Genomic DNA, 19167 nt, shown 5'->3' with positions numbered 1-19167 from the left:
GTCCGGTAGGAACTAAAGTTACATGAGAAACACTTTTGGAAGTTCCGTTCCTCTACTGGAGTTATTTACTAACTATTGGTAAATAATGATTAAATTATGCATAATTTACTATATAGGTATATATATATATATATATATATATATACATATATATACAGATAATTATTTATTTAAATAATAAATATACAACAATGATCCGATTTGATAAAGAGGAAAACGTTCATAAAACAATGCAAACAAAAGATATCTCAATAAACCAAGTACTGAAGTATTTATAATTTAGACTTTATTTTACAATGATTCATTTACACTTCTATGGTACAGGCTGCGTTGTATTGAGAGCCAGCTAGGTGTAAACACTACATCAGCTGTCAATCAACCTGAAACACACGTCGGTTGGACCAATCTCTGGATTATAATCACAGGAATTGTTCAGTGCAATCCAACCTGTGTGACCTACAACATTTGGGTTCTTGGATATAGTTCAAGCCAAAAACACGCATTGATTCTGTAATAGTTAATCAAAAAAAAACATAAATGAAAATCACGTGGCCCATCTGATGATGATATGAATGAATCTACGCCATTTCAGAACCACATCCTGGGTTACCAATGTACTTTACATGCACGGCCAGCATGAGAACAACACTATGAATATCATAGCGATAGCCTCGTTCCAGAACTGGTTACGCTAATGCTAGCATTAACACTTTTGTCCGCCCTTTGGCGCCCGAGGTGGCCGCCGCGACAGACAAGGATGTGTGTGTGAACGAAGCGTAGGTCTCTGGTTGCCGGGCAACCACACGGCAGTGTAACGCCGTTCCGTCTCCATGTCTCTTTCCCCTTGAAACAGACGAGACTAAACCCTAGCCGGATGCTGCCGTGCCAGCCTCCCAGAAAGCTTTGCTTCATACCCTTGCTGGGGTCGGGGCCGGGGCCGGGTGGGGTGCCGGGCTGGGGAGAGACAGTAGTAGGCGGTTGACCTCTCGGAGCTGGGCGTCCATGATCTCGGTGCTGAGGGCGAGCTCGCCCAGCTGCGTCTGCAAGCTGCTGATGGTCTGGCTCAGCTCCTCCTCTTTGCGGGCCGCGTTGGAGGCCTGGCGGCTGTACTCCAGCACCATGCATCCCGTGCCGATCAGGAAGATGATGGCTTCGCCTAGGAGCTCAGCCCCCAATTCCGCCGCTGCATCCTCGTTCAGCGGCTTGATGTTGGAGCCACGGAACCCCATGATCCTCATCTTGCTCCTCATCTCAATCCAGTGGTACACTAATGAGAAATAGAACCACTCAAATTGTGAGATTCGATTTTCTATATCAATCCCAGATGGGAAATGACGGTGTCACAGCAGAAAGTACTGGACGGTAAAATAAATCGAGAGAGAGAGATAAACAGAGAGATAAACATTTAAATATGGGTAAATGTTGTATGGTAAGAACTAGGCAAGGCAAGGCAAGTCAATTTTATTTATGTAGCCCTTTCATACACAAGGCAAGACTCAAAATTAATTAATAGAAAAGAAAAGATAAAATAGTACAATAGATAGAAAATAAAGGCAAAGTTAAAAAAAAAGCAAATAAATACTGAAAATCTCTCTATACATAACATTATTATTACTTGAGATTGTTGAGGCTGACATGAGGGTGATGAGTGTAATATTTGTGTATTGCTTCAAATCCAAAACATGTTCATAACTGGGCAGACATTTATTTTGATTTTTTGAAATTCAAATAGAGAAGTGTGCCCTGGAAAGACAACGGATGGCCATAGAAACATTCATGATCGCTAGCCTAGGTTATCTCCTGTTCAAACAGATGAGAGGCAGGAGGCCAGCAGACAAGGTGAAAAATAAAAATAGATGGACGTCCAACAATCGGGTCAAAACACATGACAAGGCTATCAAAAATATCAGAATATAACTATTACAACGTGGAGTAGTTCACTGCAATCAAAGTTAAACCGTACGATATTTATCTTTTTATTACAGAGTTGAATGGCAAATACACTTGGAAATACATTTGGTTTCGTTCGTTCAGGGGAAAGACCCGCCTTCATCGAAGATTTCCATTCCAATTGGTCAGCTACTATTGCCTCATGAATGCAATTGAATGCGTAACCAACAAACCTGAATCCTATTGGTTGCCATCTATGATCACGCCCATCAGTCTATGGACCCAACCTTTAGCTGTGTAGGACACTGATAGCAACCTGTCATTGACTACCGTTTATAGCTAATACTTACGTTGTGCTGGAGGAAGACAGACATAGTTCTTGAAGAATTCACTCCTCACTGCACCTGCTTTTATTCTGTTAGCAACGGGTTTGCTCATCTGCCTCACTCCGAGGTAGAGGAGCTTGGCGATGGGGAACGCACCGACTACCATCTTAGCGGAAGCTGTATGTTTTTTGGGGGGCGGGACCAGGCTGTGGACGCTGTAGTTGACGTTGTCATGATTATTCATTAACGTGTCATACGTAAATATGCGTCTATCGGCGTAATACATCCCCCGTAGGGAACTTTGCAGTCTATGTTGTGGAATCGTTAAATAAACCCATCATTTATGTAATTTGACTGTTTCATTAACGTTTAGACTTGGAGAAAAGCCTTCCTCCTTCAATGAAAAAAATGTATGCATTATAGTGTAGCCTAAACAGTGTATTCAAAGATTCAAAGGTTTATGTTTGCCACATACTTATACAGGATATGCAGTGAAATGTTTGTGTGACATAGGCTACTCTGTATTTTCTGTGCTTAAATAATTAAATAAAAATACAATCGAATAAAAAAAGAATAAAATAAAATATAGGCCTAACGTTTAACCGAAATGAAGAATATTATTATTATATGTAAAATTAAAACAGTATATACAGGGAGATATACCAAATGTATTGTGCAATATGGCCAGGGTTAAAGATGTTTATGTATATACAGAAGTATACAATTAAATACTGTCAATATGCCTACTCCAGAGCTAGGGTAAGCAAAGGCAATGGTGGTTATGGAATTATAATTTCCTAAATTAAATATTTATAACAACAATAAAAAACAAACATTAAAAAGAAAAAACGGTATGACGATTCTTAGTGTAGAATCGTAATCCCTGTCTACCTGTGCTGCCAGCTGTGGACGCAACACCTGGATCAGATTACAACGAGACAACAGTGGGCTGTACCAGGATCCAGAATAGCCTCACTCAACACAACTGTGATTTCACGTCTGGGGGTACACTCTCCTAGGAGCAGTAGAGACGGAGCGCTTCAAAGTCACACTCCAGACCAAATAGCAACTGCGGGCGGTTTCAGGACAAAGTTGAGGAAAAAAAGCACAGTGTCGCACTTTTTCTGAGGGTAAGGAAATGTTATACTCCGATTACCTTTATTTACTTTTGGCTCGCTTGTGCCTTCCCCCGTGGTATCTAAAACTATCGTTACTGTCTGGTCATTGTGTTTAATCAGATTATACGTTTATTTTATTATAAGATGGTTCTTCTGTATATGCTGTATTTTATCGTCTGTTCTAGGCTTCACTTCACCACGGGAAGTTTTCTCCCTCGCAGTTTGGTTTATTGCTCGGTCCGAGGAGGAGCTTGTCGAGACTTCTACTAATGAAAATCAGATGTTTTCTGCAAGCCAACTCGGTAGCCAAATTGCAGTATAGACAGATGCACAATGTTGGTGTAGTTATTCATGAGGGCTACTCAATGTCTGCCTACAACCCATGTTTGGGAAACAAACCCAACGCTCTAATCAGAAAACGTAGCCTACTCCTTGCTTTCTCTATCTTTACAAATATCAGAACATAATGTTACGCGGCTTGGGGGTATTGAAGAAGGATACAGTTAGTGCGCAATGAGAACCCGCTCGACAGCCTGGGTAAGGTTTAGAGATACTCTACTTGCTGCAACCTGTGCCCAAACTATTTGTTGGCTGACGGCACATTTCTGCAACCACTTCACAGGTAATTTGGACTGGAGTGACGCAGAGTGTCTGTCTGTCTGTCTGTCTGTCTGTCTGTCTGTCTGTCTGTCTGTCTGTCTGTCTGTCTGTCTGTCTGTCTGTCTTGTCTATTTATCTCACTCTCTCATCTCTACTTACCAACACATGCGCACACCCCTCATACACATGCACCCAAGCACACACACACACCTATAGATCGAGTGTCTTCCTAAACGTGGATAGACGTTACGTGTCAAACTCTAAAGGAATGACGGGTTGTTTGTACAGTGCTGTGACATTCGTCCCCCCGACGAGAGAGAGAGAGAGAGAGAGAGAGAGAGAGAGAGAGAGAGAGAGAGAGAGAGAGAGAGAGAGAGAGAGAGAGAGAGAGAGAGAGAGAGAGAGAGAGAGAGAGAGAGAGAGAGAGAGAGAGAGAGAGAGAGATCATATACATAAACATATAGAGCGAAATACATGTAATAATATGTAATACTAGTTTACAACCAGATCCATGTTTAATTGTATTCTGCTATCGGTCATGTATGATAAAAGCCCATATACCTTGAGAGAGAGAGAGAGAGAGAGAGAGAGAGAGAGAGAGAGAGAGAGAGAGAGAGAGAGAGAGAGAGAGAGAGAGACAGAGAGAGAGAGAGAGAGAGAGAGAGAGAGAGAGAGAGAGATCATATACATAAACATATAGAGCGAAATACATGTAATAATATGTAATACTAGTTTACAACCAGATCCATGTTTAATTGTATTCTGCTATCGGTCATGTATGATAAAAGCCCATATACCTTGGCTTAAGCAATTTCATGTATGGGCAAAAAATTGGCCTACGGTTTATGGGCTTCAAATAAATAAATTATACATAGCAGAATACATGTATCCAGCCAGACAAACCCTTATCCCAGAGTACATGGTGAGTGTGTACATCCTGTCCATGTCCTCATGTTCTTATCTGTGTCTTTGGATAAAAAAAAACATAAATCAGTGTGTGTGTGTGTGTGTGTGTGTGTGTGTGTGTGTGTGTGTGTGTGTGTGTGTGTGTGTGTGTGTGTGTGTGTGTGTGTGTGTGTGTGGGTGTGTGTGTGTGGGTGTGTTTCACTGTGTCTATTTCTGAGTTTGTGTGTACGTGTTGTTTGTTTGTGTAAGTGTGTGTCTTTCTTTGTTTTGTCTGTATCTGTGTGTGTCTGTGTGTGTCTGTGAGGGGGAGCAGAACGCATGCAATGTCAACCGTCAACCACAAACAGTGGAGTGCAAAATTACTGACATCTGATTCAGGATAAGTGGGATATTTTCATTACAGTCTGAACCAGAACACATGATTGACTTCAGATTAATTCACATTCAGATTCCTCATTTATCCAAGGGGATTTTTTCCTTCAGGTGCTCTGCTCAAGATATAAAAATAGTACTAAAAGTAGAGCACAAAGTACAATATTAACACAGAAATCTTAAATTAAACCTTGAAAACTTTGCACGTACTGTATATATGTACAAAATGGATATAAATATCCATAAAATATATTTCATGTATATTTGGCTCAGATTCTGGAATATTGAACGTTAAAATATAAAATAACTGCATGGATCTTGATGTTTTAACACAGCAACCGGTATCATATTATATGATGGAGCATTGGTCCCATTACATTTCCTTTGTTGATACAGCATATAATTGTTATTACCGTGATTTAAGAATCTCATTCTGGAATGTGTTTGGTTTGGCAAGGGCACTTTGGAAGGAGTACCTCGCCGGGCTACAGGTTTGTGTGTATGAAGGTTTCTTTGTATGCACGTTTATGTGTGTGTGTGTGTGTGTGTGTGTGTGTGTGTGTGTGTGTGTGTGTGTGTGTGTGTGTGTGTGTGTGTGTGTGTGTGTGTGGGTGTGTGTGGGGACCATCATTTATAATTAATAGTTCCTTAGGACCAGGTCAGTGCAGTGTGTCCTGTAAATCTGGTGTCTACCGGGGAATCTGAAACAGTTGGAGAGTTAGCTGTGCTTCCACATGGCTCATTGCATTAGCAGAACAGTAACATCCACCAGAAATAGTGTTAGGGAACCACCTGGCGTATAAGTAATAATGCAAGCTTTGGTTTTATGTCATCGAGTGCTACCTGTGGTTGTGGGGCACAGCTTTGTAAAGGTTTAGCTACATTTGTGTAGCTACTCGTTATTTTGGTGTTAAGCAAGTGATTGTTCCCAGCCTCACTTGTAATTCATTTTGGATATCCTAAACTAGCATTCCAAATGACTTCATGTTTACCGATAAGATACCTCTAGCTTGTTGTTACAACCTGGCTCTGGGTGGCAAAAAAACCAAACAGGGCAAGTACAAGACACCTCGTACCCCGTCTTTAAGTATTTATTTCATGAGGCGTGCAAGCTTCCAAAAGACCTTCCTGAGCCAAACGGCGTGCGAGTTAAGTTATCCCCCGCTTTTTTCGGGGGAAATACTTTCTCTGCTTTTAACCCCTCCGGGTGCCGGTGAACACACGGCGGCGCGCCAGAGCCCCCGGAGCAGTGGGCCTCCGCAGTGCGGCGCCCGGGGCCGGGGGGCAGGTGGGTGGTTTCAGGTGTCTTGCCACAGGGCATCTCACCCATGGATGAGGACGTACGGCACAACCGCTCCCCCCGTCGACATTATCATTTTGCCTACCGGGCGGGTTTCGAAAAAGGCCACCCTCCGGGTACCGGTCCAGCTCCTTAAGAAGACTACATCGATTCAATGAACCTGGAGCTACGCAACATCTTAACGACATCCAAATGAGAATGGAAACATAGTGCCATTTTTTTGGGGTAAATCCATTGCCCTGTCCACACAACTATGAAGACTATGAATATTTTTCCCTCAATTTTCAAAAAAAACTCCTCTAGACTACAGGAGGGTAGTATAATAATGTATATTATGATAGTATAATATAGTCAGTATAACAGCCATGTGTTATAACTCTCATGTGTTATAACTTCAATGAATTTTAGTCGGGGAGTCAGCACGGAGACAGCTCTCATTGGCCCCTGGTCAGCATCAGCTGGCCGTGGTTTAGTTTAGTTTAGTCTTCTCATGTATAATGTATTTTTTTCATTCGAAGAAAGGGTTTGGTCTCTCGTCTCTAACTTTTGCTATTTCTGTGTGTTCTGAGTCCTGATACTCGACAGTGACCGGTCACACTGAGCTTCACCCCTTCCCCCTTCAGCTGCTCGCTAGCCGACCAGATAGTACTGCTGTTTACTTTATAAAGCTGTGAACTTTGCCTTCATTCACTGACCTTCTCTTCCGATAAGACCAACAGAGCTTCTACACTCATCTCCTGGAATTCATTGGGAGTGAAGGACAGTCATCTCCAGTTAGTTGTCGCACTTCCATAACACTTCAGTGACAAATATTTAAACAATTCTGAGGCACATGTTTTTCATATCCAAGTGCATCCTGCCTGGGAAAGAGCATGGGGGGGTCAAGACAAGACAACAACCCCAACATCCAGCTCTAAATGGCTCTGTCTTTCTGCTCAACAAACAACAGTTTTAATGTCATTTGACCCAAATCAGTTACAGCAGTCTTGAAACCACAGTTACCATGGTTACTGTGGTTACCGTGGTTGGCGAGGCGTGGACCTTTTGAAGTGAAACAGCATGGTCATCCTATTTAGCACCGAAAGCCCCCATAATGTCCCCCCCAACCTCCAAAATGTCTGCCAGTCTCTTGTTTAGAAGCCATGAGTATAATTCACCCTGGATTTCTTCCTCCATTGAGCCGCAAACCTCCGCCAACCACTGCCAAGTCTCTCTAGCCGTCCTCCACCCACTCTCAGGGACAAGGAGCAAGGAGGAGAACAGCAAACCGGAGGAGGGAAGGAGGGCGGGAGAGGGATAATGACAGAGAGAGAGAGAGAGGGACATTATTTATGATTCAACCGAAACCAGTGGATTTGTTAGTGGGAGTTAGAGGGCTGTTGGTGATCTTTGAGTCATGCAACATGTGATGAGTGTGTGTGGAGTTGGAGGCGGGTGGGTGGGGTTGATTAGTAACCATCAGGGAGACACCCTGTCCTGTCCAACTGCATCATGGGTAATGCCGGTGTAATGTGGCGTTGGCCCACTCCCATGTCTGTAGCCAGGAAGTGAAGGTTTCCGGCTGCTGTTGGTTAAGAGTGAAAGGAAGGATCACACAGGTCACAGTAGAAGTACAGTGACAGACATTGAGACATGTGTCCGACCAACTAATAAAGTTAGAAGTTTGAAGATAATTGACAAGGCAGATAAGGAAGTTAGTTGAGAATATATGTTTCTCAACTAATATCAATATAAATTACACAGGGGAAAAAAGGTGTGTGAGAATAAGAAAAAGATTCTGGCTGAATCAAACTGTGGAGTTGTTGCAACATCCAAGTATAAGTGTGATTTTCTTTCTTCTAGACGGAGTGATAAGGAAGCGAAAAGGGCATATTCTTTTACCCAACCAAAAAACAATCAAGGAACTTTTTTTCAAACTAAAGCGATTAAAAACAGGCTAATCTCTACGATGAAGGACGTGTTTGTGTTGTGCCGTGGCACGCTTTAGACCACGGCAGCGCTATCAGGAATAGTCACATGCAAGAGAACACAGAACACACCAGTAGGCCTATAGGAGAAGAGGAAAGGGTGAAATGCATTCCTGAGAGAGAGAGAGAGCGAGCGAGAGAGAGAGCGAGAGATAGAGAGAGAGAGAGAGAGAGAGAGAGAGAGAGAGATCAACCAGGCCTTTATGAGTCAGAGAGAGTGAGGGAAGGAGGGAGATAGAGAATTTTTTATGGGCATGCTTAACTGACTTTACGGAATCCGTCATGGTTGCGCTCAAAAGTGTGTGAGAGGTGTGGACCGGAATGTTGAGCTTAGACCAGTTCTTGGTCCACCAAGGCCTGGGTATGTTGCCCACACCCCCTGCGCATTTGTGTGTGTGTGTGTGTGTGTGTGTGTGTGTGTGTGTGTGTGTGTGTGTGTGTGTGTGTGTGTGTGTGTGTGTGTGTGTGTGTGTGTGTGTGTGTGTGTGTGTTTAAGGGTGCGGAGATAATGACATATTTGCCATAGCTTATTTCGTTATTACGAAAGGATGTATTTTCTGTGTGTGTACAAATGGTGCAAATGGTTTAGTCATTGACTGATGGATGACCTTAGCTATGTTTATACTATATTATGCTACTATTAGCTGAGTCCAGGTTTCCTCTGAACCCTGAGGGTGAAGCAGCAAACATTGAGCCTTAATCACTTAGCGGCCATCTTTATCATCTTGTTTCTAAATGCTGGGTCGGGGAACTCAATGTGGAATTACGCTAAAGTTAGCCCCGTTTGGACATCAGGCTTTTGGCAGACAATGTATACTGGATAAAAAATAAACCCAAATTACGAATGACTGCTTGTGATATTCATTCCTACTGTCTGTCTACCTGCATCTCTTGCCTATATTACCTGAAACGGTAATAAGCCATTAGTTGTTTTACATCAGAATCAAAAAAACGTTGATTAGAGGATAAGATGTAGATAAATGTTTAAGAGAAAGTACAATACTTAAACATTAATACTATTATAATTGCAGAGCCAACAGTTGCAGTTTCGTTGAGCTTAGCAGACCTATATTCGATGGATAGCCATGAAGTGCTAAATTCCATCTCAGTCTGAGTCAAAATACACATAAACACACACACACACACGCACGCACGCACACACACACACACACACACACACACACACACACACACACACACACACACACACACACACACACACACACACACACACACACACACACACACACACACACTATCTGCAGGTCTGGGAACTAGCCTTTGAAGGAAAGAAAGGGACACTAGTCATTGTGTGATGCCAGAACAGCTGGCTCAGCGGTTACTCGACGTGAATCAGAAACCCGCCCAGACATCCGCAAACTATCAGACTTCCATTCATCTACCAGACCCTCATACAGCTATGAGGCTTGTACTTTAAGTACTATACAAACTGGATATGTATATTCATGTAATTCTTTCAATTTCTCGATCATTTTTATATCCTGATTGAATGCTCACACCTTCATGACAATGAACTCCTTTTATGTTTGGAGAATGTCAGATTCTGATTTGATTCAACTACACATATACATGTCAGACATCATGTATCCCTACCAGACAGCCATACAGTTATCAGACATCATGTAACCCTACCAGACAGCTATATAGCTATCAGACATCATGCATCCCTATCAGACAGCCATAAAGTTATCAGACAGAAGCTATGACTGCCAGACATCCATACAGTTATCAGACATAAGGCAAGACTACCAGACATCCATACAGTTATCAGACATAAGGCAAGACTACCAGACATCCATACAGTTATCAGACATAAGGCAAGACTACCAGACATCCATACAGTTATCAGTAAGCAACATGGCCTGTCAAGACATAGAGGAGGCCCTGGGAACATATAATCTGGGAAGGTGTGAAGCAGCTTGTTTTGACACGTAGAGCCCTGTGTCAAAACAAAAACAAAAACTGGTGTTGTCAGTGTAGTCGCTCCGGGCGTGAGGGGAAGGTGGTTGACAACTGTCAGCCCTGATGTGTGTGTGGTGCTTCTGGTTTCTCAGATCACACTGAGGGGGCGTGCGTGCCACCAGTCAGACTCTCGGGAACGCTTGGGAAGGCTGACAGCGTCTTCTAGCTGAGATCACAGATGTTTTGGGCTGTGTTTCAGATTACATTCATCAGTGGGTCAACGCTTTTAGCCAAAGGCTCTTAGAAGGGAGGCATAGAAAAAATCTAAGCACACAATTTAAATAGGAGCAACTCCAAAAAAGGCTATAGATCTGCAAGATCTTAAGAAGACTAAACTAACAAAACAAAAGATTGCAGAGTAGCTCATGGATCAGAAAGACAAGAATAGTAATTATTTCAGCATTCAAGACAAAAACAGCAAAGTCAGTTCTATACTCTTTGAGGAGGTGGGTCTTCAGAGGTTCTTCGAAGACAGGAAGGTATTCGGCAGCTGTCTTTCAAGGTAGCTGTAACACGTATACGACGTGTATGTCTACCTGCTGTATGTATCCATGGAGTGAACAGCATCAGAAATGTGTTTCTGTGTTTCTGTTTGAACAGGAGTGTGAAAGCCAACGAATGACCATGACTTCCCAAACCGGATACTCCAGTAACATGATGTGTGAGTATCAGATGTTGTAAAAAAAAAAAAAAGTCATAAAAATTAACAACTATACACAGTGCATCATTTCTGGTTATAATGTCAAATACAATGTCTTTAATCAAAAATTTCGTTTTTTTTTATTTTCCACATAGACCGATATAGATTCATTCAATTCACACAACTAAGAACAGATACAACATAGAATCAATTATGAGGAAATTATGAAAAACGTGGGCTGTTGTTGTCCTGCCGCTCTCTGATTGGTTGTTGTTTCCCTTCAGTCCAGTCCATCAGCAACGACCTGAACGCCTCGCTGGCGACGGCTGACGAGTTGTCCCGAGAGTTCAACTCCATGATGCATGAGGCCACGCCCACTCCTCTGCAGCCTGGCCACCAGGTACACACACACACACACACACACACACACACACACACACACACACACACACACACACACACACCGTGGGAAACATTCAGCACATGCAGAACAGACATACGGTAGTACTTTAAATTCTTCAGCAAACAGACACATATTCAGAATTCCAGTTGAGCAGTAGACACACCCTGGCCTAAATCATCCACATAAGAGACCATTGCTTTGACCTTTGTCTCTCTTTATAAGGTGTGGCTTGTGTCTACATAATTGTGAGTGTGTATGTGCAAGCAAGCACGCCCACTCTCTAGTAAACGCTAGGGAAGGCCGACAAGCTATTCTAGTGAAGGCAACAGTGGTTTTGGGATTTGTTGCAAGAATGCATCGGGTTAATGGGTCAGTGTGCGTGTGAGACGGTGGGTAGAAGCCTGCATAAATGTGTGTGTGCTCCGGCGCTGCTCAACGGCCGTGCGTCCTTCCTGCAGACCTCCTCCCACCTCAACCCCGCCGCCGCCACCGCCTACTCCTCCTCCACCTCCTCGATACCGAGAGACAGGCCCATGTCCGTCGCTCCGTCCATGACCGCCGCCGCCGCCGCCTCGAGCACCGCCTCCCGCTCGGACTCCAGCTCCAGCATCCCCTCCTCCGCCTACTCCAGCTCCTACACCGGCTCGTCCTCCACCCCCAGGATCTCCTGCCCCCAGCCGTCCAGCAATGTGTCCTCCGTCGGCGTCTGGAGCTCCTCCTCCTCCACCTCCTCCTCCTCCTCCCTCCCCCTCCCCCGCCCGCACGACGCTCTCATCGCCACCAGCAGCAGGAAGCTCCCCCCCTCCCCCCTCACCTCCCCTCAGCCGTCCTTCGACCCCAACACCCCGCTCAAACGCTACTCCGCCACCTTCAGCTACGCCCAGCAGCAGCAGCCGCAGCAGCAGCAGCAGCAGCAGGTCAGCCCCAACCAGTCGCCCCGGTCGGGGCGCCGCAACCGTAGCCCCCGCAGCCCCCGCAAGTCCCCCAGATACATGGAGAGCAGCCCCGCCCCCGGCCCCACCGGCGCCGCCGGCTTTGACCAATGGCAGCACGGCACCGCCCAGCCGATGCACCCTTCCGGTGGTCTGCGGGTGCCGCACGACACGGGCGCGATGGGTCGGAGGTCGCCCGGCGGCGACAGGAGCTCCTCCCCTCGCCCGTTTGGCAGCGGCGGCGGCGGCGGCCTCATCGCTAGCACGCTGCCGCGCAACTTTGGAGGCGTGAAGCACAATGGTGAGTGGGGGAGGGGGGGGGGGGAGGGGGGTGGGGAGCAAAGCAGTCAGGCGTCGCTGGCTGGGAGCAGGGGCGAGGGGGCTGAGGTTCTGGGGTTCGAGGGGCGATGACATCCTTGGGCCAGACGGCCCTGGCCCCTCTGGGCTCCAGGACGCTGCTGTGGATGCAGCCGTCTCCTTAATGGTGAAATCATAGCTGACCAAAATGTCCACAATAGCTTCAAATTGATTTTTAGAATCCTAGGCCTTTTTCCGGAGTATGTTCATGACTACGCAACGGACCAATAAACAATTTCACCTGTGTGATTGATCACCTTTTAACTATTTACCTGTTGCCTACTGGCTTTTAGCAGGCTTTGTTTTAAATCCAGATGTATAATTAGTTGTGTGACCTGGCAGCAGAAAGCAGTGCTATCACAACAATGGCAATCAGAGTTCTATTTAGCTGGTGTGTGATTCATTATCATAATGACTTGACATCCTCAACATAATGTCATGTTTACAATGCAAATAGCAATCAAAAGATTACATTTCAAATATTAACGTGACATGGCTGTGTTCTTGGCGATCTCTTTCTCTTCCCCTCTCTCTCTCTCTCTCTCTCTCTCTCTCTCTCTCTCTCTCTCTCTCTCTCTCTCTCTCTCAGAGGAGGGTTTGCAGCAGCAGCAGACTACTGGCAGGTGGAACGAGACAGATCTGGATGCCTTCTCTTCTAATAAGAAACATCACCACACCTACGACAGTGAGCTCACACAGCTCTCCCTCTTTGACTCTCCCTTTTCAATCTCCCACTCTCACTCCTCACACTCTCAATATTTGCTGTTACTCTTTCTCACTATTTCACTCTTTTTTGTGACTCTCTTACGCTCTCGCTCACACATCACTCGCTACATTATATTGTAAAATAGAAACCAATCAAACTTTTACTTTGCCAAAGGAATACAAAAATGAATCTCTCACACTCACGCCTAGCCCTCTGTCACGTCAACACTTTCCCTCCTACTTACACACTGTCCTCTTACAAAAGAATCCCTCTCACTCTCCCTCGCACTCAGAACTTCATCAATGTGGTGAACTAAAAAAATATTCCCTCACACTGACTGGTCCCCTGACTTCACTGGCCGTGCATCAACATTGAGAAACTTGGTTAAAGTTACGACGATAAGGCTGCGACGGTTGCCGAAACCTCTAACGCCGTGCCCCAGCAGGAGTTAACTTCCTCACTGATCCCAGACGGTCCAGAGCAACAAACAGCCCTTTGTCCTGCTTTCTAACATGAATCACCGCTGATGAACAACAACCTGGGGTAAACCTGGGAACGCATCCAGCCAGCGCATTGTTTCCCTCTCCCCCTGCTCGACAATCTCAAACCTTGATCTGTACTTCTGGGTCACGGAGCCGCCCGGGGCTACGGGGGGACTCTCCACGTTACCATGGCGACGCCGGGGAGCTCTTTTGTAAAACGCGCGACCCGCGGCCCCTTAGAGAAGAGGTTACATGCGGTCAGCGACCCACGTGTGAGCTCGGAGGAGCGGTTCGCTGTGGTCAACAACCCCCCCCCCCCCCCACAGAGAAGCTCAGAGCACGTGTTGCGTTCTCTTCCAGCGTCGGAGTGGATGAGGCCGGTGGCGCCCGGCAGCGGCTGGAGGGAGTCCAACCTAGACGGGCCGACGCCGGCCCCCGCCCAAAAGAAGGTTTCTCAATAACTATTTACTTGTTTACTTGAGCCGTTCTGTTCAAAGCACTTTAGAGATAGAAAGACGGGTAATTCAGAAGCATCGTATTCGCTTTGTGAGGATTGTCAAAAATAACAATTCTATATCTGATATACTTCATGTGCTCCACTTCCTGTTTTGACGCGCCGCACTCCTGTTCCCCTTCCTTTTCAAGGACTCTCTGTCGGGCTTCAACTACGGGCAGGGCTCGCTCCCGCGCAACACGCGCATCGCAGTCCCCCCCGATCCGCTGTCCCCCCCGCACTACCTGGCCCAACCAATCGTCAGCCGCATCTCGATCCCCCCGGCCAACGCAAGGCCGCGCCAGCGCAAGCCCATCCCGCTGTCGGTCATCATGCGCCTGCAGAACCCCAACTGGGCTGGGGAACCCATGGCCCATCCTCATGGGCTGGGGATGGCTGGAGACTTCCCAATGGCCCCGCCCTCAGTCCGAGAGATCCCGCCCCCTTCTTCCTTGCAGCCCGCATTCTACGCCGAAGGTGGGAGTCGGGAAAATACACATTATGCTTCTGCTTATGATTCAGAACACACACACACGCACGCACGCACGCACGCACGCACACACACACACACACACACACACACACACACACACACACACACACACACACACACACACACACACACACACACACACACACACACACACACACACACACACACACCACCTTTGAAACCTTGATCGCCCTAATTGTCTGTCTCGGATTAATAAAGTATAACTTAACATCAAGATGTTAATTGATAAAAAATATGAGCAATATGAGCACTAGCAATATTAGATATAAATGCAGACTGAGGACTTAAACATCAGCATAGTAAACATCACCAACTGCAACATCTACACTGTGTCAAATGCTCCTTGCCGCATAGCTAAACATCATTCACTCACAGTGAATATCTATTAACTGTCCCTGAAGGTTAGTTAAGTTGTTATTTGCTTGCGGTTTAGTTAAACATCCTTCGTTACCTTTGTGTACCTCCATGTGTCTCTGCAGTGTCGTTCACCATCGTTAGCTTACGTCGTATGTCTACGAAATGTCTTTGCAGTGCTGAACTCTGGTGACGTGGACGCAGAGCTGGAGAAGCTCGACCTGGTCCACTACATGCCCCCCATCCCAGAGACCTCACGCGGGTCGCCCCAGAGCGGTGCCGGCGAGGGGGGCGGGTCGCCCACAAAGGGTGCCGGCGAGGCGGGCCCCCCGGCGCCCCGGCCCCTCAGCCCCACGCGGCTGCAGCCCGTGGTGGCCCCGCAGGCGCACGCGGTCCACGACATGGAGGAGGTGTTCCGCATCCGCGCCGAGATCCCCCGGGCGCTCAAGAGGCGGAGCTCCGTCGACCGGTCCCTGCCGCAGAGGAAGGCGTCCCAGTACCAGCCCAACCAGTACAAGCATCTCATCAACAAGCTGTTCCGCCGCACGGGGCGGGGCGGGGAGAAGGGCAGCGACTCCTCCGACGGGGAGGAGACGCCTTCCTCCCCCCCGGAGTCCCCCGCGGTCGCACCCTCCCCCGCCTCCCCGGACTACCCCGTAAGAAACGCCTCCGTCCCTCCCTCCCTCCCTCCGTCCCTCCCTCCCTCCCTCCTTCCCTCCCTCCCTCCCTCCCTCCCTCCTCTCTCTCTACTGAAGCATGTATGTACACGCCGTTGTGGTGCCAGCGATATCGTTGATACGTTTATAGGTGTATCGTTGATGTGCCGGGCAGGCACGCGTGTTTAAACAGCGACGGTAAACACCTGCGTGAATGACAGAGATGAAGAACGTGGACATGCTATAGCTACAAAGACTAGAATAGTTCAGCCGCCCAAAAAGGGGGCCAGTTAAAAAAAAAACAGTCTAGTTATCTCCCAGAGTACCTCTGTGTGTATCTTCCTCTTCATCTGGCCCCCCGGCAGTACTTCAGGTGCGTTTGTGTCAAGACGAGTTAGGCCCAATCCCATTTCTACCCCTTACCCCTCCCCCTTGTTTTGAAGGGGTAAGGGGTAAATGGAAGGCGTAAGGGGTAGAAATGGGATTCCCATTCCATTTCTACCCCTTACCCCTTCCCTTACTCCTTCAAAACAAGGGGAAGGGGAAGGGGGAAGGGGTAGAAATGGGATTGGACCTTATTCTTTTGTCCCTGCAGAGCTACCACTCCATCCTGCGGCGCAGCAAGAAGCAGAACAGGGCAGTGGGGCGCCGGGCGCACCTCAACCCTCTGGTGCTGCTGCTGGACGGGGCCCTGGTCGGGGAGCTGGAGACCGTCCAGAAGGCCGTTCAGGAGGTGTGTGTGTGTGTGTGCGAGGACGGATCGACATGACCACGGGCCCTGGACACAAACCAGCCATGGACCCCCACGTGTGTGTGTGTGTGTGTGCATGCGTGTGTGTGTGTGTGTGTGTGTGTGTGTGTGTGTGTGTGTGTGCGCGTGCGTTTCGAGAACACATGGCTGACTTAGACATTAGACACACACTTTATCTAAGGCTGAGAACTTTCCTGAAACTGTTTTATAACTTCTCGGCTACTTCGCTCCATCCTTTCTACTTAATGAATCTATCTGACATTCCCTCTCAGTCGCTTTGGAGGAAAGCCTCAGATAATAGAGCAGAAAGTCCTAGACGCCTAGCTGACCAATGAGCATCCGTTCATCCATAGCCAAGGCTCTTGCTAAGCCTGGTGTGCATCAAGGAGCAGCTCTTACTTTGGCCCAATCCCATTTCTACCCCTTACCCCTTCAAAACAAGGGGGAGGGGTAAGGGGAAGGGGTAAGGGATAGAAATGGGATTGGGCCTTTGTTCATGAGGAGACATTGAAGACCTTCTCCCCTCTAGATGAGTGATCCCAGCCAGCCCAACGACGAGGGCATCACGGCGCTCCACAACGCCATCTGTGGAGGCCACTACAACGTCGTGGACTTCCTGGTTCGGATCGGAGCCAACGTCAGCGCCCCCGACAGCCACGGCTGGTACACAAACCCTCCTCTCTCTCTTCTCCCACTGTCATGTCGACACCGCCGGTGTAGCAGCAACACTGTCACTGTTAGCAACAACAGAATCAGCCCTCCAATGATGCTGTCGCCATGGCAACAGCCCCGTCCCCACAGCACCGTTGGTGTCGTGATGGCAACAGACCCCTTTACACAACGCCAATGCTGTCCCTATAGCAACAGCCCCGTCCCCATAGCGTATATACTGTCGCTATAGCAACAGCCCCGTCCCCAAAGCATATATACGGTTTTTATAGCAGCCAGCTGTAACCCCAGACGTTTGTCCCTCAGGACCCCGCTGCACTGCTCGGCCTCCTGCAACGACCGGCCGCTGTGTGAGTTCCTGGTCCGTAACGGGGCCGCCGTCATGGCAACCACCGAGAGTGACGGGGCCACCGCCGCGCAGAAGTGTGACCCCTACGCCCTCGGGTTCGAGGAGTGTGAGAGCTTCCTCAGAGGTGAGGAGTAGGAGGAGGACACACACACGCACGCACGCACGCACACACACACACACACACACACACACACACACACACACTTGCATGCTCACACGCACAGCGAACGTACACATATGTTCTTAAAGGTACGAACACGCACCTACACACATACACACACACAAAAACAGATGTGCACTCACAGACACACACACAGAAATGCTTGGCTTGATGCTTGGTTTAAGTAACAAAGCAAAGACAAATCCTCAACGCACACAATTCCACTTGCCCCCCCGCCCCCCCCCCCTCCAGGTGTGGAGGAGGCGATGGGAGCCGACAACAGCGGCGTGCTGTACGCCCTGTGGAGCTACCAGGGGCAGGCCGCTGACGAGCTGGGCTTCAATGAGGGGGACATGGTGACCATCCTGCAGAAGGCCCAGGGGGTGGACTGGTGGTGGGCCTCGCTCTGTGGCCGCGAGGGCTTTGTGCCCAACAACTACTTTGGGGTATGAGGGTATTTTATTATTACTTTAATTATTAATTATTCTTTATTAATTAAGTCCTATTTGAAGCCAGCCGAGTACTGTGAGCTTTGCTCCGTTCCAACAACATGGTTCTAGTTGATGCTAGCTTACGTGTGCTTTGAGCTAGAGAAGAAAATAATTACATGGTCAGGTTCTCTGCCGTGTCTCCCTTTTGTTAATTAAAAACAAAGGTTTTAGCTGAGATACAAAGTCGAAAGAAGAAACATAGCTGTGCTCCCGTAATTCATGAAGGAATATTTTGCCTGTCTGTCTTTTCCTGCAGCTCTTCCCAAAGGTCCGTCCTAAGTCTCTGTGTTGATGCGTCTCTCTGGGCTCACGGATCAGAGGACGACGTTGTCTCATCTGGTGTTCTACACCATGTCCCTCCACCAGGGGGAGCCAGGGAGTTAGGCCTGGCCTTTACGAGTGGCAAGGCGGACAGGTAGACACGTGGACAAGGGGAGGGACTTCAACTGGTTTGCAACTGCTGCAATTGTGAGGAGCACAAGAAGAGGTGTGCGTAGGGCGTTTCGTTGAAAGCCAGTGGGGGGAAATAGTAAAGTGTCTAAAACTAAACTTTAAATCCATCTAGGGACGCCTCACAAGTTGTCTGTGCGAACTAAAATAAACTTTTAGGTGTCTGCTGTGTACTTTTGATTGCGACTGGAGATATTGATGCTTGGGAAGGGGGTTGGGTCAATCCCAGACAGGTGTGGCCAGATGAATCACAGCTTCACAATAAAAGTCCCGATAAGGTAGAAATTGATTTAGTTTG

The 19167-nt window shown here is 47.4% G+C and overlaps 2 protein-coding genes across 2 annotated transcripts; one reads left to right on the top strand and one right to left on the bottom strand.

The window, feature by feature from the left end:
- Positions 1 to 269: 269 nt before the first annotated feature.
- Positions 270 to 2429, bottom strand: opa3 (outer mitochondrial membrane lipid metabolism regulator OPA3). Its single transcript, XM_060076485.1, has 2 exons — positions 2241 to 2429; positions 270 to 1267 (listed from the first exon to the last, which is right to left on the bottom strand). Exons 1-2 carry the CDS (start codon positions 2380 to 2382, stop codon positions 909 to 911), a joined length of 501 nt encoding a protein of 166 aa, XP_059932468.1. The 5' UTR covers positions 2383 to 2429; the 3' UTR covers positions 270 to 908.
- Positions 2430 to 3352: 923 nt separating this feature from the next.
- ppp1r13l (protein phosphatase 1, regulatory subunit 13 like) lies at positions 3353 to 19033 on the top strand. Its single transcript, XM_060076447.1, has 13 exons — positions 3353 to 3871; positions 11063 to 11123; positions 11387 to 11502; positions 11964 to 12738; positions 13384 to 13479; positions 14343 to 14431; positions 14628 to 14952; positions 15521 to 15999; positions 16595 to 16732; positions 17280 to 17413; positions 17726 to 17892; positions 18181 to 18374; positions 18676 to 19033. Exons 1-13 carry the CDS (start codon positions 3848 to 3850, stop codon positions 18709 to 18711), a joined length of 2634 nt encoding a protein of 877 aa, XP_059932430.1. The 5' UTR covers positions 3353 to 3847; the 3' UTR covers positions 18712 to 19033.
- The last annotated feature ends 134 nt before the right edge of the window (positions 19034 to 19167 follow it).

This window comes from Gadus macrocephalus, chromosome 16 (assembly GCF_031168955.1).
Source record: "Gadus macrocephalus chromosome 16, ASM3116895v1".
Classification (NCBI taxonomy): domain Eukaryota; kingdom Metazoa; phylum Chordata; class Actinopteri; order Gadiformes; family Gadidae; genus Gadus; species Gadus macrocephalus.
The sequence above is the reverse complement of the archived record's forward strand: the minus strand, read 5'-3'. Positions and strand labels throughout refer to the sequence as shown.

What these genes read in the sequence shown, in the direction of transcription:
- opa3 (XM_060076485.1), bottom strand. Translation starts at nt 2,382, where the DNA reads ATGGTAGTCGGTGCGTTCCCCATCGCCAAGCTCCTCTACCTCGGAGTG. An exon ending in CTGTCTTCCTCCAGCACAAC is followed by an intron (nt 1,268 to 2,240) that starts GTAAGTATTAGC and finishes ATTTCTCATTAG; the next exon opens with TGTACCACTGGATTGAGATG.
- ppp1r13l (XM_060076447.1), top strand. Translation starts at nt 3,848, where the DNA reads ATGAGAACCCGCTCGACAGCCTGG. An exon ending in ATACTCCAGTAACATGATGT is followed by an intron (nt 11,124 to 11,386) that starts GTGAGTATCAGA and finishes GTTTCCCTTCAG; the next exon opens with TCCAGTCCATCAGCAACGAC. An exon ending in TGGAGGCGTGAAGCACAATG is followed by an intron (nt 12,739 to 13,383) that starts GTGAGTGGGGGA and finishes TCTCTCTCTCAG; the next exon opens with AGGAGGGTTTGCAGCAGCAG.